Raw genomic sequence first — 14525 nt, forward strand, 5'->3', positions numbered from 1 at the left:
TATATATTTTTCGTTTAAAAGATGTATACTAATAGCACACTTGAATAAACTTATTTTTAGTAAGGGGTAAGTATATAAACCCAAAACATAAAAAGAGTTGTAATTTGGCAGATGTGGGTAAATTCTGACATATATCCCGTGCTGTGAAAATGTAGGGTCACACGCTCTGAATAAAAGATACAAAGCTGTCACTGGGACAGTAGCTATGTATGCTTTCAGAAGATACGGTAATTACATTTTAGATACTAATACGCAGCCTTTAAAGGTAAATAAGGTACAAGGGTGTATCTTTAGAAATATCAATAATAAAATAATAATAATAATAAAATATAATTTGTACCTTTTTTTTCTGAGGCCTACGTATTTCCTATCGTACGCGTAAAACGCGAAGTATAACGTGGGGTTTGGATTTTCGGATGTCTCATTTGGTAAACACTAACCTAAATCTATAGTGCCATCCACTGGAATAACGTTCACATTGCATTCATGACTAAGTCAACTACTGTCTCGTGCCTTTGCTACAACGCACTATGCACAAGTAGAATTATTTTAAATTGTTTGGTTTGTTTAATTTCATGTCATGTATCAACTTGAACATTGCTTTCTGATTGCTTGCATGAATAATTCCTGTAATGCTACATGTGTAGCACCGTTTCCCGCCACTAGAGTTCACTCAATTACATAAGTAGAACACTTTCTATTTCATACAGCACTGGTGGCCCAAATCAAATACACTGTGGCACCTGATATTGAGCAGCTGTAGTTTCAAATAACTCAGTGTTGCTTTGTGATACAATTCCTGAATATAATTTTGTCATGTTGGATAAATATGCAACCAAAATGTTTAATAATAAGTCCCAGTTGTAGTTTATATTCTATCAAAGTCAATAGGCACACATGTGACATTTTGAAAATGAAAGTGACTCAGAGAGAGAGAGAGAGAGAGAGAGAGAGAGAGAGAGAGAGAGAGAGAGAGAGAGATGTGCGCACTTTCACTGACTTACACTTTCGTACACTTCAGGTCCTCCACGGTACACCCCCTTTAAAGGTTCTTAATCTTCCCGTTGTCATAAGAAATTGCAAACACATTTGATCCTCGGGTCAAATTTGATTTACATTGAAAAACATGTATTTATTAAGGACTATTAAAATATTATTATTATCATTTATTTAATATAGATTAAATAACATAAGGCAAGGCAAGTTTATTTATATAGCACATTTCGTACACAATGGTAATTCAAAGTGCTTTACATAAAAGAAAGTAAAATAATAATAAAGAACAAGAATAAAACAAGCAATTTTAAAACGTTTAAAATTCTTAAAAAATTGACTTATTTAAAATGAATTTAAACAGTTAGAAAATGATTTCAAAAAAAAAAAAAAAAAAAAAAAAAAACAGTGATAATATAGTGCAAAACATAACTCAAAGTTCATTAACACTTCTTTTTACACAACTGGGAAAAGATTTTAAAAAATCCTGTAACCTCAGCCACTTTTTAAATATTATAATGTCTCTCATATTTTTACAACTTATGTATTATTCTGCTTGCAGCAGATGAACAACGCCCGTGTTGCAATTACATTTTAGTTCATTTAACAAATGAATCTCTATCGTGACTGAAGCAGTCAGTGTGGACCCTTATCAAATTTTATGAAGTGAAAAAATTACATCCAAGGAAAAAATATTTTAAAACAATATTCTATAGCATGTTCTTTGTAATTCGTCCAAAATAGTATTAAATTGCTTGTATTTACACTCAACCACTAGCCCTTCCTTTTACAGACACCTTGTATGCATTATTTGGTCCGTTAATGCACCTAACAGACTCTTGTACTCCAGCCCTTGGGTGCCTCCCTCTGTTTCCCCACGCTGCTGCTCCTCTGTCTGTTCACACACGCTCCCCATCCAGTGAAGAGTGGAGAGTGGACGCGGCGCGGCTTAAACCATCTGACGCGTTTTGCGCATTTCCTGAACTGGTGCTCGAGCGCAGGGAGGGAGAGAGAAGGAGAGAGGGATAGAGGGAGCGAACAGGGTGGAAGGCTGCTGCGCAAAGGACTAACCGAGCGTGTAGCTCAAACGCTTTCGCCTTCTCATATCAACAAAGACAAGAAGCAGCTGTATATCTCGTCGAGCGGATGGCAATAGTCTCACAGCGGTTTGTCGGCAGACTGGGAAAAGGAGGAATCCAAAAACGCCTCTCCCATTTAACGCCTATTGGAAAACGAGTAGTACAAGACAAGCCCCGCTGAAGATCACATTTGGGATATTTTCCTCTGTGTTATTGGCGATATTTAGCCTCTTGGACTCGTCCCTCAATTCAGCGCTGTTCCAGACGTAGGGAATTCGATTGTTTACGTATGCTTCCCAAAACGAGGAAAGACGGAACAAAAACAGGAGCTTCTGGTTTTGCATTTCGCGTTTTTTTGCATCCTATTTGATTGTTCCGCTCAAATGAGAGAATCAGGTTGATCCGACTAGTGGTTTAGGGGATTTAATCATCACAGCATCCAGCTATACGTGCATGGACACTGATGACGTGATGACATCTACGGGTATAGCGACCCCCTGAATCAAAACCTGCTTTTGAAACCGTCTGTTCTTGCAAAGAAGCCAGCTGCATCTCACTTGAGCCTCATCATGGTGGTGTTTAATGGAATGTTGAAGATCAAGGTTTGCGAAGCTCTGGATCTGAAGCCCACCCCGTGGTCACTCAGGCATGCTGTGGGACCCAAGACCCAGACCTTCCTCCTGGACACGTATATCGCCCTCAACGTGGACGATTCCCGCGTGGGCCAAACTTCCACCAAGCAGAAGACAAATAGTCCAGCTTGGAATGATGAGTTCGTAACAGAGGTTTATGATGGGAAGAAAATCGAACTGTCTGTCTTTCACGACGCGCCGATTGGCTATGATGACTTTGTGGCCAACTGCACTATACAGTTTGAAGACCTGCTGCAGAATAGCAGTAGGCACTTTGAAGATTGGGTATGTGTATTTCACAATTTATTGGCATAGTGTAATCACTTTAGTCTGGTCCCTGGAGGCCCATGAACACTGCTCGTTTTGGTTGTCTACTATTCTCTCACACCCAAGGTTATGGAGCACTTCTACTGAGACAGGATTGAGATGTGCAGTGCAGTGGTTCTCCTAGACCTGAAGTAGCCCAGCACTATGACATTATAGATGTCTACCTTTAATTATCACACTTGATTTATGTAATCTGCTCATATACGTAGCTTCTCCAAGATCTAAAGTTGGTGTGGAGACATCCGAAATGTAATCTTGCAGAACTGAAAGCCACTGATCTGTTGTCTAGGCCATAATTTTTTTTCACAGGGGCTGGTCAGTTTCGTCTTCTCCCCAGCAAAGCATCTTGTTTCCCAGCCTTCCTCATGGGTTCTCACGCTCTGGGGGTTTTCCCATTTCTCGACCAAACATGTTCTGCTGCTGTTCAATCCAGACTTACATTCACCGTTTCCGTCAAGTGAAGTCGTTTTGCAAATCGTCTTCATGAGATATAGTGCTCTCATGCCAGAGAAGGAAATAATTAGTGTTAAATTATGCATGTTGTAAAACGTGTTTGACATATAGTTTGCTACAACCTGTCATACAACTGGTTATACATAAAATAATTATGGTGTGTGACAGCACAGCCATATTAACTGAGTGTTTCACCTTGCCGTTCACCTTATTCTGAATTTTGTCCACTCAGTAGAATTAAGCCCTTTTACTGCAAAAAGGACTAGTGAGGCTCAATTCACCGGTTTCCTTTAAAGTTTTAATAGTGTTGGTTTGGCCCTTTTGTTCTCTTTTGAGAATGTTGCTTATTGTATCTTTTTAAATGAAAGAAATATAGATTGTAATTTTATCATCAATTGCAGCCTGCTGTGGGTTTTTATATAACACGCATACAAACTTGATGATTTTGTACAATAGTATCAAAATGGAATGTTTTGATGCTGCTGTGTTATAATGTGTTTCTGTGTAGTGGAAAAATAGTTAGAGATTCACTTAGCATTCTAATCATGCCTGGAATTATGAGCTGGTCTGTTATATAATCTTCACACAGCTCAGGGGCTTCATTTGGGAGTGCTTTGTGTGTTTGGTCGTTAGACACCCAGGGAAAGGTCAGCATATATTGATCATGTCGCTGCATTGGTCAATCTTCACCTTCTGTCAGTGGCAGCTCATGCTGTTAATGTGTCAGTCGCGAGAGTGAGAATGAAATCAATTTAATTTCTGCATTCCCTCATAACGGCTTTGACGACCTGCTTAATCGTAACTCATCCTGAGCCCGCTGTCTCACCACCAGCTTTATTCCACCTGTGTGCTAAAGGGAAACATTTGCCAAGTTAAATCATTCCAGTTGTATGCTAAACTAATTTTACTGCTTTCGTTTCCACATGCTTTAACTTTATAATTTAAATGTGTAAGTGTATGTGCGGCTCAACAAACAGCGCAGTTTCTGACATATGTTAATCTCGGCTGATATATCTGACTTAATTTGATTTGTCAGACTTCATATCCACAGACACACTTGATAACAGCGATTCAGACGTGGAAGCTAATTTTCCCAGAGAGGCACAGAAGTACAATCTTCATCTGCCATGTCTCGTTTACACAAATTAATAAAAGAAAGCGTTTGCTTCCCAGAGTTGATGACCGTGGGTGAAGGTGTCTGGTAACGGAGGGTTGTGTGCAATTCAGAGTTGAATTGAGAATGTTTAATACTTCAGATCACTTCCTAAATTTGAACTGAATTTGAATCGAGTTAGAAAATTTGATGCAGCATTTGAAAAAGAGTATAAAGTAAAAAGCAAAGAAGAAAAAGCAAAGAAAGCAAAGAAAGAATTTTATTTATTTATTTATTTTTTGGTTGTTCATACCAGATTCTTTGAATTGTTATTCATCTTCCTGTCGTTCCAGTTCGAATTTTTCAATTCCATTCTAATTCCAATTTATGAATTAAAATTAATGAATACCATTAAAATGTCATTAATTCTGAACTTTGCACTAACCAGCTTGTAATGTAATGTTTAATTTGTTGGAGTATTATTGTTTCTATTAGAATACGTGGTGTGATTGACCCTTCACAGGGAGTTTAATTGACATGTAATCTGACCAATCATATTGCAGAATCTGCCATTTTGTCCGACAATCAAATCAGACAGGAGAGTAGATTAACTTCGGTGGATTTAATGTTTTGTATTGACGTCTTAATCCGATTGAGATAAAATACCTTCTAATTTTCATTGATGTTTATTTCTCTTATTTCTCTTTGCGCCACAATGTATTTTTTACTGCGTGAGAACATTTGTGGTGTGAGAGCTGCAAGGCTTTGTAGGACATAGCAACAGTAACTACGGGGGCAGGTAGAACAGACAGCCAGTATAATAAGCCTTAGTATGTAAAACTTTTAGTAAAACATTTTAGTCATCTCAAATGAATGCATAGACGTACAGTGTGTCCGAGACTGAAAACGAAACCAAATGGGAGTCATTTTTTGGAAGACAGTTGTTTCTTGGCAGGTCATTTGAGCAGCAAAACCTGGAGCCAGACGTCCCCAGAGAAACCCACACTCTTCACACAGTGGATACACATCCAATAAGCTTCATCCGTACGTTCACTCCCACTGTTACCCACACAGGTGGAGCTTTATTCTGCCTGGAACAAGGAGTGCATGCTAATTTAGATCGCTTTCACGTCAACAAACACAAACAAAACCATAGAGAAAGAGTAGCGGCAGTGTTACAAAACTGCTTGGTGGAAAAGTAACCAACCAGGACATTAGACCCTAAAGTAGATACTGTTTTTACCACTTCTCTGTTGGGTTTCTGGCCTGAAAACGTTCCCCAACTGCATGTTGCCGTATGATGCAACATATTTCTCAGAAATTACACCACTTTTAGGCACACGCATCTTCTCTTTATCCTTAGCCGATGGTTAATTGGGTTTGAGTGTCATGTTAGTTGTCTGTGTAACATTTAGCGGAAGAGGTAATCGGAGCTGGTCTTTTGGATGGTTCTCAGACACTATTGAGACACAGCCACCCGTCTTTGTTGTGTGAGGCAGGAACAGACTGAATAATTTACTAGCCTTCCATCAGCCTCTTTATGGCATGTCTGACCCTGCACAGATCATCCACAACACCGTTTGCTCAAGTTAGGAACAATTCCATTAACACCAGCGAAAGTGGTCCTTATCTATAGGGACATATCTGCCTTCAATTACCAGCCTTTTACTAAAGAGTCATCTGTAAAGAGTCTGAGAAAGAGGGGGCCACCTGTGGCAAGGAGAACTTCTGCTGATCTTGTAGCCGTTCATGCACTCTTGTCTTTTCATTCTCCTTCCTCATATTGTCCTTCTTCTGCTCCTCTGCTTCCTTCATCTTCTCTACTGGGTTTCCTTCCCTTCCATTTTGTAGTCCAAACTATCCTTGTTAAATTCACATATATTTATGGTCCTGACATTACGTCCTGGCCATTACAAACCAGCTCCAAATGCTTAAAACACATTTCACTAGGAGTGTTGCCTTAGCTGCAGATAATGAGCTTTAAAGGCTTGCCGTTTCCTTAATGTTTTTCCACTGCATTACAGCTTACGTTACAGTTATCGATTGCACTTAGTATTTTACAGGTTTATGCCCAGCAGCTCTCTTTTCCATTGTCTCCTGTTAAATGTTGGTGTTAGCTATACAGTACTTTCTGGTTACTGAACACTGACATCATATGCCCTCACTTCTCCCCAGGAATTTGCGCAAATAGGCCAGGCCGAGGCTAAAACACCAACTTCTCCCCCTCTTTGGCATACCGTTGCCACAGGAACCCAAATCACACTCTTGCCCAGCCAAAGCTCATCAGTGCTGGGTGTTGATAGAGTTCCTTCACCCATCAGGGATTTCTTAGGAATCCCGAATCTATGATTTTAGACAGAGGTGGTGACATGTTTGGCCCGGTGATTGTCACACATCAGTCCACAGCGTTTTTCATCAGTTCTCAAATCTCAGGGTTCGAGTAGGATGGGGGGAATAGTTGGTAAGCAGGATCAGCTCATCCAGCAGCTCTAATTAATTTCATGAAATGATTTGATGAGAGTCCGGTGAAATGGCTTTGTGTTTGTTAAGCTATTCTGTTATTGTATTTCATTGTGACTGTCCTCATTTGTTTCTCTTGTGTGGTTTGGTTTGTGTGTGTGTGCTTTACAGATTTGCGTATTTGACCGCCGATTGTCTAGCTTTCCATGCTGTGTTGAGCTCTTGCCTGGGGCACATTGAGCATGCTTACAGTGAAAGGGAACAATACAGGTGACAGATGAGATACTTCTACAAATATGCCTGATCTGCACCGCTATCAACATGACCCAGTTACACACACTCACACACACTTGTACTCTCACCTCCACAGCATAATACACCACAAATGTGATTATATACTCTTTATAGGTAGTGCTAATGAGTTTAAAACTGACTTGCCGTTGTAGATTCAAGGGCATGTTCATATAGGATGAAAATAAGTGATGGAAAATGTGAATGTGATTGATTTTGTATTATTTGAAATAATACGAAGCCTTTTTTAAAGCCTTTTTCTGGGTTCCAATATTGGCATATATTGTGTGTTTGACTTTTGGGTATCATCATTTAAGGTCCTTCAATACTGTTCAAAATTCAACCGAATTTTCTTTTTTTAAAGAAATAAAAAAATGTATTCAGCAAGGATGCATTAAATTGACCAAAACTTACTGTAAATGCATTTCAATTTATGTTACAAGAACTATGTTTAAATCAAATATTGTTATTTTATTCATTGAAGGAAATGGTTACATTTAAAAATATATTAAATAGGGCCGGGACTTTAACGCGTTAATTGAGATTAATTAATTACACAAAAAATAACGCGTTAACTAAGATTAATTAATTACACAAAAAATTTTCCCGCATTTTTAATAACTTATTTTTGCACCGCGGAACGTTTCTCACAGGATGAGTTTCGGCGGGACCGATTATACTGAAGCACCAACTAGCGTTCGCATATCACCGCAGCAGCACATCAAGTCTCAAGTATCACCTCAACGCAAAACATATAGCAGCTAGCGTGGACTTTACACTTTATGTTGAACTATGTATTATTTTGTTGGTGCAACAGTTTATGTTGAACTCTTTATTGTTTTGGCCAAGGTTAGTTGGACTTAGTATGTTATGGCCTCTGAAGCAACAGAGAGATGTTTTCTAATAGTCAGTGTTTCTAATGTTCTGAATGTAATTGACAGTATTGTGTTTTACTTAAAAAACACTTTACAGAAGGTTCCAGCACCTATGAGCTTCCTGAATTTCTGAAATGTACTATTTCTAAATTATTTCAAAATATGCTATTGCTACACTTCATGGCAAAAATTGCACTGGTCTGCTAGACTTGGTTGAACAAAAATAAACAATATTTTTTTGCTTAAGCTTATGTATTCAGTCATTATTCAATGGTATACTATAAATCCATGTGAAAAAAATTACTTCTCACTGTTCTCAGGTCAAATATTTATCTGCGATTAAAATGCGATTAATTTCGATTAATTAATTACAAAGCCTCTAATTAATTAGATAAATTTTTTAATCGAGTCCCGGCCCTAATATTAAAATAGACAAGTTTTCAATATATTTCACAATATTACTGTTGTACTGTACTTTTGATCAAATAAATCGATCCTTGCTGAGCATAAGAAGCTTCTTTCAAAAATATACAAAAATCTTTCCGACCCCAAACTTCTTAGACTTCTTATTATAATATAAAGTTTTTTAATGAATTTTAGACATTATAGCAGCAAATTAGGCTTTTTAATGTCACAAAAGAAACATTATGCATTTCTATTGAGAAAATCTCACTTTTTAGTATCCCTGGTTTGCCTGATTGTCTGGAACTGTATGTCTCTGAGTGTGTAAATCTCCATTTAATGAAGGCGTGGAAGGGTGGTATGGATGGGGTTGGAGGTTTTAATGTGGGCAGATACATGACTACAAAATGCTTGTGTGGCCCAAAGTGAGTCTAGAATCTCCCATCAACATATCTGCAGTCATCTTCTCTGCAGGAGCCGGCAACAGACTCGAATATTCTCAGCACCCTATTCACACTTTGTGTGTTCACACACACCCCACAGCACTACAACTGTTGGCGTATGTGTGTGTGTGCTTGTTTTTTGCCGAGATTAAATCAAAGTAATTCACACCTCATGAAGTTTGAGACACCAAGGCTTGTAGTCTGTTCCTGTGCCCACAGTTACATGAGCGTTTCATCTCCAGACGGCTGTTTTCATTTTGTCTGGCCTTTTTTTTTGCGCTATTTACTAAATTAAAGCCGTGAAGCCCTCTTAGGACCTAGTGCTTATTCAAACTGAATTCCAATCAGACCTTCAAAGACTTCCATTATTAGTCTGTATCATGAATTATGCACAATTAGCCCCGGTGAGGTGTCTTATTAGTAATTCATGGAGCTCTGAAGGTTTCACTCATAGCTGGTGTGTTCATAGAGCTGAATGTGCTAGTATGGCCACATTTGTTTGTGATTTTGAGTGTGAATGGGAGCCGTGCGTGCCGCCCCGCCTCCATGCTGGGACTCTGCTGTTGACAGATGGATGTAGGAGGACTGTTGCTGAGCTCAAACTGTCTTCGAGACAGAGTGAGAAATGGATGAGGAGAGTAAAAAGGAGGAGAGCACAAAATTGAGGAGGGAAGAGAAAGTTTTCCTCAATGTTTAATCATAGCTTTAGTTTCATTTAGAAATCAGTGGCACATGTGTTTAAAACTTCCTGGACCTACTTTTAATTTCCCAAGTGCATGGTCTTCAGTGGCAGGATTTCTTTCTCTTCACCTCTAGTCAAGTCAATAGTCCTAATAGAACTAATAACTTAATGTAATGAACTGCTTGAACAGCCTCACTCCTTTCATTTTTCATTCTTAAAGAGACAGTCCACTTTTTTTTGGATGGTCTGGGATTGACGCATCACTTTTTATATTTTGTCCTGAGACATGAATCCATAAATTGCAACCCCCTCCACATGTAAATTTAGTGCTCAATGTACGTACAAGGTAGAAATTTAACATGAGCTTTCTTCCCAGTACATCAAGCAAAAAGGGTTAGTTTACTAAGAAATGAAAATTCTGTCATCATTTACTCAATCTCATGTCGTTCCAAACCTGAATGACTTTGTTTATTTTGTTAAACACAGAGATAATTTTAAAAATGTCTCTGTTTATTTTAAAGTTAAGGACTTTCCAGTGAAAGTCACATGGATTTTGAACAACATGAGGGTGAGTAAAGGCCCGTTTACACCAAGGACAATAACTACAACGATAATGATAACTATAAAGTTTTAATAATCATTCAGATTCTTTGAGAATATGGAAGTCCACAACACAAAGGAATTATATACTGTAGTTGGAAAATAATATAAATTAATATTTTTCAGCTTTTAAATGCTAAAAACATTGATAGACAGAATCCGAATCCATCTGACTTCTGACTTCACCAGCACTAAGCATTTTTCCATAGAGATGTGTGTTCGGGAAAACGCGAGTGGCATGTGTTTTCTGTGGCTTGTGGGTATCTGTTTGCACAGTTGTGATTAGAACAGAGAGAGGGCGAGCAAGAGACTTCGGGCCAATGAAGGGTGCACGTTCAGGCACTGGAGGACAGTAACCAGAGCAAGAGTTTGTTTTTCCTCATGTTGTACTCGATAGCTTTACCGCATACACACTACAATGGCATAAGCGCATGCGTGAAACAACTGGCCTTGAGCTGATTTTTAGTGGATGTATGAAGTCAGTTCTCCCAGGTGTCCTTGCAGAGTAACCACAGGTGTAGTTCATCACATGAACTATTCAACATGCTCCACTAATGTCCCAGCTAAGTTCTAGAAACTGTCCAAATACTTTTGTTGTAACTTTGAACAGTATATTTGTTGTTTTGTAATTTTCAACTTTAAAAACATCTTGTCGTGCATGGAAAAGTACTTGTGCTTTCTGATACTCTCTGATGATTCTCCCTAAATTCTTCATTCAGGCAAACAAAACTGGAGGTAATGGTGGACATGCAGTAAGAGAACTGATCTAGTAATTGTTGTGGATAGAATTTGAGAAATGTTTGAGTTAATACTGAAGTCTGTAGAAGACTTTGGTGTCCTGGCAAATCTGAGCAGATTTTGAGATATTTCTGAGATCTGATACGAACTCATACGAGATTACTAGGGTCTTTTAGAAAATCTGTGAGGCGGGAGATTCTTCACAGTCTCGAGTTGTTTTCCATGTAATGTCATTTCCGTCTTGGAGAAACAGTTGCAATATTAAAGAGATCTCATTTGTGATATCCCTTTTCTAAGGGGAGGGACAGTGAGCCTCTTGAGCTGTGGGTTTGGAAGAGGTTGAGCTGCAGGGTGTTGCATAAGAGGAGCTGATTATGTCCCACGGCTTATCTCTGGGTTTTATCCTCCCTTTCTCTCTCTGTTCTTCTCTTTTACTCTCCCGTTATGTCCTCATGATATCCATATGATGCCTTGAGTTTGACCTCAATAGCATTCACTGTTATGATTGATTTTGTACATGGAGTGCTTCAGTGACTGTCCAGGATTTTCAGGAGCTTAGTATGTTCCCAGTTAATTCTTTACGATTATTTAACAGAATTTTAAGCCATAACACAAACCAATGCAGTTCTGACAGGGATCACATCACTGTGGAATTAATTATGAGGCAATGAACTACATATGAAGCACTGCAAACAAACAAAAAGTAAAAATTGTTTACATTTTTCTTTTCTAAATATATATATATATATATATATATATATATATATATATATAAACAAATATATATATATATTTATTTATATATATATATATATATATATATATATATATATATAAACAAATATATATATATATATTTATTTATATATATATATATATATATATATATATATATATATATATATATATATATATACGATATAGATATACAAATATAAATATTAATATTGCATTATTAAGAAGATATATTATAATGCATATACTATATATATAATAGTAATTATGAATAATGAGGATGATTAATTTAATCTTGATTCATTTTAAAAGTGATTTTAATTCAAATTTAAAAATTGTGTTTAAAATATATGTAAATATGAGTGTACATTTACACTTCTCTCTTTACATATTTTATTTGAATTACATTTATTTGTAATTTTTTATTAATAATACTGTGATATTCTTATTAATAAATTAATATTATCATTATTATTTTATGATTAATTATTTAATACATTTATATAATTTTTTTATTAATATTAACATTTTTAGAATTAAAAAATGAAAAGCAAATTCATGTTTATCTTTATTCTGTGCAGGTGTGAACAGTCAATTACAGTGGTACATATGAGATCTGTGTATGAAAAGAGGGGAGCCAAATGGACAGAGAGAGAGCAAACCTCAGAGATGCCACAAGATGAAGAACAGAGAAAAGGCACAGAAAAAATGCAGCAAGAAACTCTTTCCCTTTGCTAGTAATGTGATCTAACCCTCTGCAGCAGTGCTGCTCTACATTATTCAAAAGGGACAAATCAGCATTGATCGACAGGCTGCTGTATGTCTGTCTCTGGTGAAGCTCATCACATGCAGCTAACAGATTAACGACAGAAGTTTATCCACTGTCAGTTAGCAAAAGATTTTAGTGTAATGTACAATGTCGTGTAAAAGTCTGAGACTATAAGTCATGCCACACGCTCTCTTTCTTTTAGAAATGGAGGGCCAAAATTCACATAAATTCCTATTTTGCCATAGTTAATGCATATGAGTAAACACAACAAAATCAAAAGTATTATTGTCATTTTAGTATTCATCTGATGCTCGTTAACACATCTTTATTGTTACAGACACAATTTTGTAATTTCTTATTTTTTTACTCTATAAAATGACATTGACCGCATAAATCTAGCAAAATTACCAAGGCTTATACTTTTAAACATTGAAAACTTTAATTAGAAATAGAAAAATCTTGCATAATACATAAACTTGTCTTATTTGAAGGATGTTAAGACACTTTTCTGGAAAACTAGACAAAAATCAGTTTTTTTACATTGTAGAGTGTGTGTGCATGCTAATGACCATAACTAGACTGCCGTCTGCAGGCTGTCCTTGAGCTTGTGTGATGACAGCAGCTTTGGAAAGAGCTTTCAAGCTGGCGATGGCTGGACAGGCTCACAAACTCACATGCACGACCAGCAAAGCAGTCTTGCCAACATTGTTTAGCAAAGCATGACACCGGTTTCCTGGAGAGTGTCATCAGGGAGAGTAGAACACACCGCTCCATCCTTGTGCGTTCAGACATACACACACACGCAGTGGCCTTTCCTTCCTCTGCTAAATTTAGTTGCCGTTGCACCTCTGAGACAAACACACTCAAGGAGGCTGCTGTTGAATGGAATCTCATGACATCACAGGAAGAGAGGCAGAGGGGGGAGGGGCCACGTGACTGAATAACAGACATGTCATCACCCTGTTAGCATTTCAGATGACATCATCAGCAGTTCTGCATTTGAACTTTCGTCTTAAAGGGACTTCTGGTTATAATTTCATCAAACGGCCACTGGTCTGATATGTTCAAGAGGGTGGTTTCAAAAGTGCAGCAAAACTTGATGATTTCATCAGGAGTGGAAGGAATAAATCTGTTTTTCCCCCTTCCAGCTGAGAGAGCAGGTTAAACTCGGGGCAAAACGACAGAAATGCAACCCCCGCGGCACAAACTGTGACTGAAATCTGGGCAGGCGAAATCGTTTCTGCTGGAGAGCCCATCAAATGAGCTTGTTCCGTTCCTCATGTCCTAATTCCTGTGTTCAGGAAGAGGCTAGGACCAGGAGTGCTGATCTGGCACTGGGTCTGCCGTGTCCCTGATGATCTAGATCACTGTGAAGAGAAAAATAAAACAGGCCTCCTATTTTGAGATGCTCTATGAATGCAGCTCGATATCTCTCTCTTCAACACCTCCATCCACCTCCACATATGCACCGCGGGGCCTGTGTTCTCGCTCTCTCTCTCTCTCTGCATAATGAGATTAAGATGTGGTTTCCTGACATTGTGGATCTCCTCTCCCCCCACGCCGAGCTGATGGCGAGTGGGTGTCGAATCTCGGCTAGGCGTCGGGCCCGCGTGGGGTCTGCGTGGGATGCTCGGGATGTGCTGCACTGGCAGGAAATTGTTTAAAAATGAGTTATAAAACCCAAGCAGTTTCCCTGCCAACTCTCTGCCACCCTCCGTCCTTTGAGACAACAAAAAGAGGCAGAGAGTAGGAAGTTAGCGAGCGCATTGTGCATGGGGCCCATCCCTGTAGAGGAGATTCACAGAGGGAATCTATTACAGGGATCGTGAACTTTGACATCAGCTCATAAAAGTGAAGGTGATGTTGAATGAAATGTTTACAGAGCGCCTTGAAAAAGTCAGTGAATAATGTGCTTCTCGATGTCTCACTTTTGTGCTGAGATGCTGTTCTCTG

The 14525-nt window shown here is 38.2% G+C and overlaps 1 protein-coding gene across 3 annotated transcripts in view; it reads left to right on the top strand.

Moving 5' to 3' along the window:
- The first annotated feature begins 1919 nt into the window (after positions 1-1919).
- The window catches only part of prkcea (protein kinase C, epsilon a), a 52414-nt gene continuing 39808 nt past the window's right edge, over positions 1920-14525 (top strand). For 2 of the 3 annotated variants that reach the window (XM_052611487.1, XM_052611488.1), the window contains exon 1: positions 1920-2989. In XM_052611487.1, coding sequence (XP_052467447.1) covers positions 2642-2989 — 348 coding nt within the window. In that variant the 5' untranslated portion in view covers positions 1920-2641. Of the gene's footprint in view, positions 2990-13125; positions 14430-14525 lie in introns of those variants that run through there. The other variant, XM_052611489.1, reaches the window with a different exon arrangement.

This window comes from Carassius gibelio, chromosome A12, assembly GCF_023724105.1.
Source record: "Carassius gibelio isolate Cgi1373 ecotype wild population from Czech Republic chromosome A12, carGib1.2-hapl.c, whole genome shotgun sequence".
NCBI lineage: Eukaryota > Metazoa > Chordata > Actinopteri > Cypriniformes > Cyprinidae > Carassius > Carassius gibelio.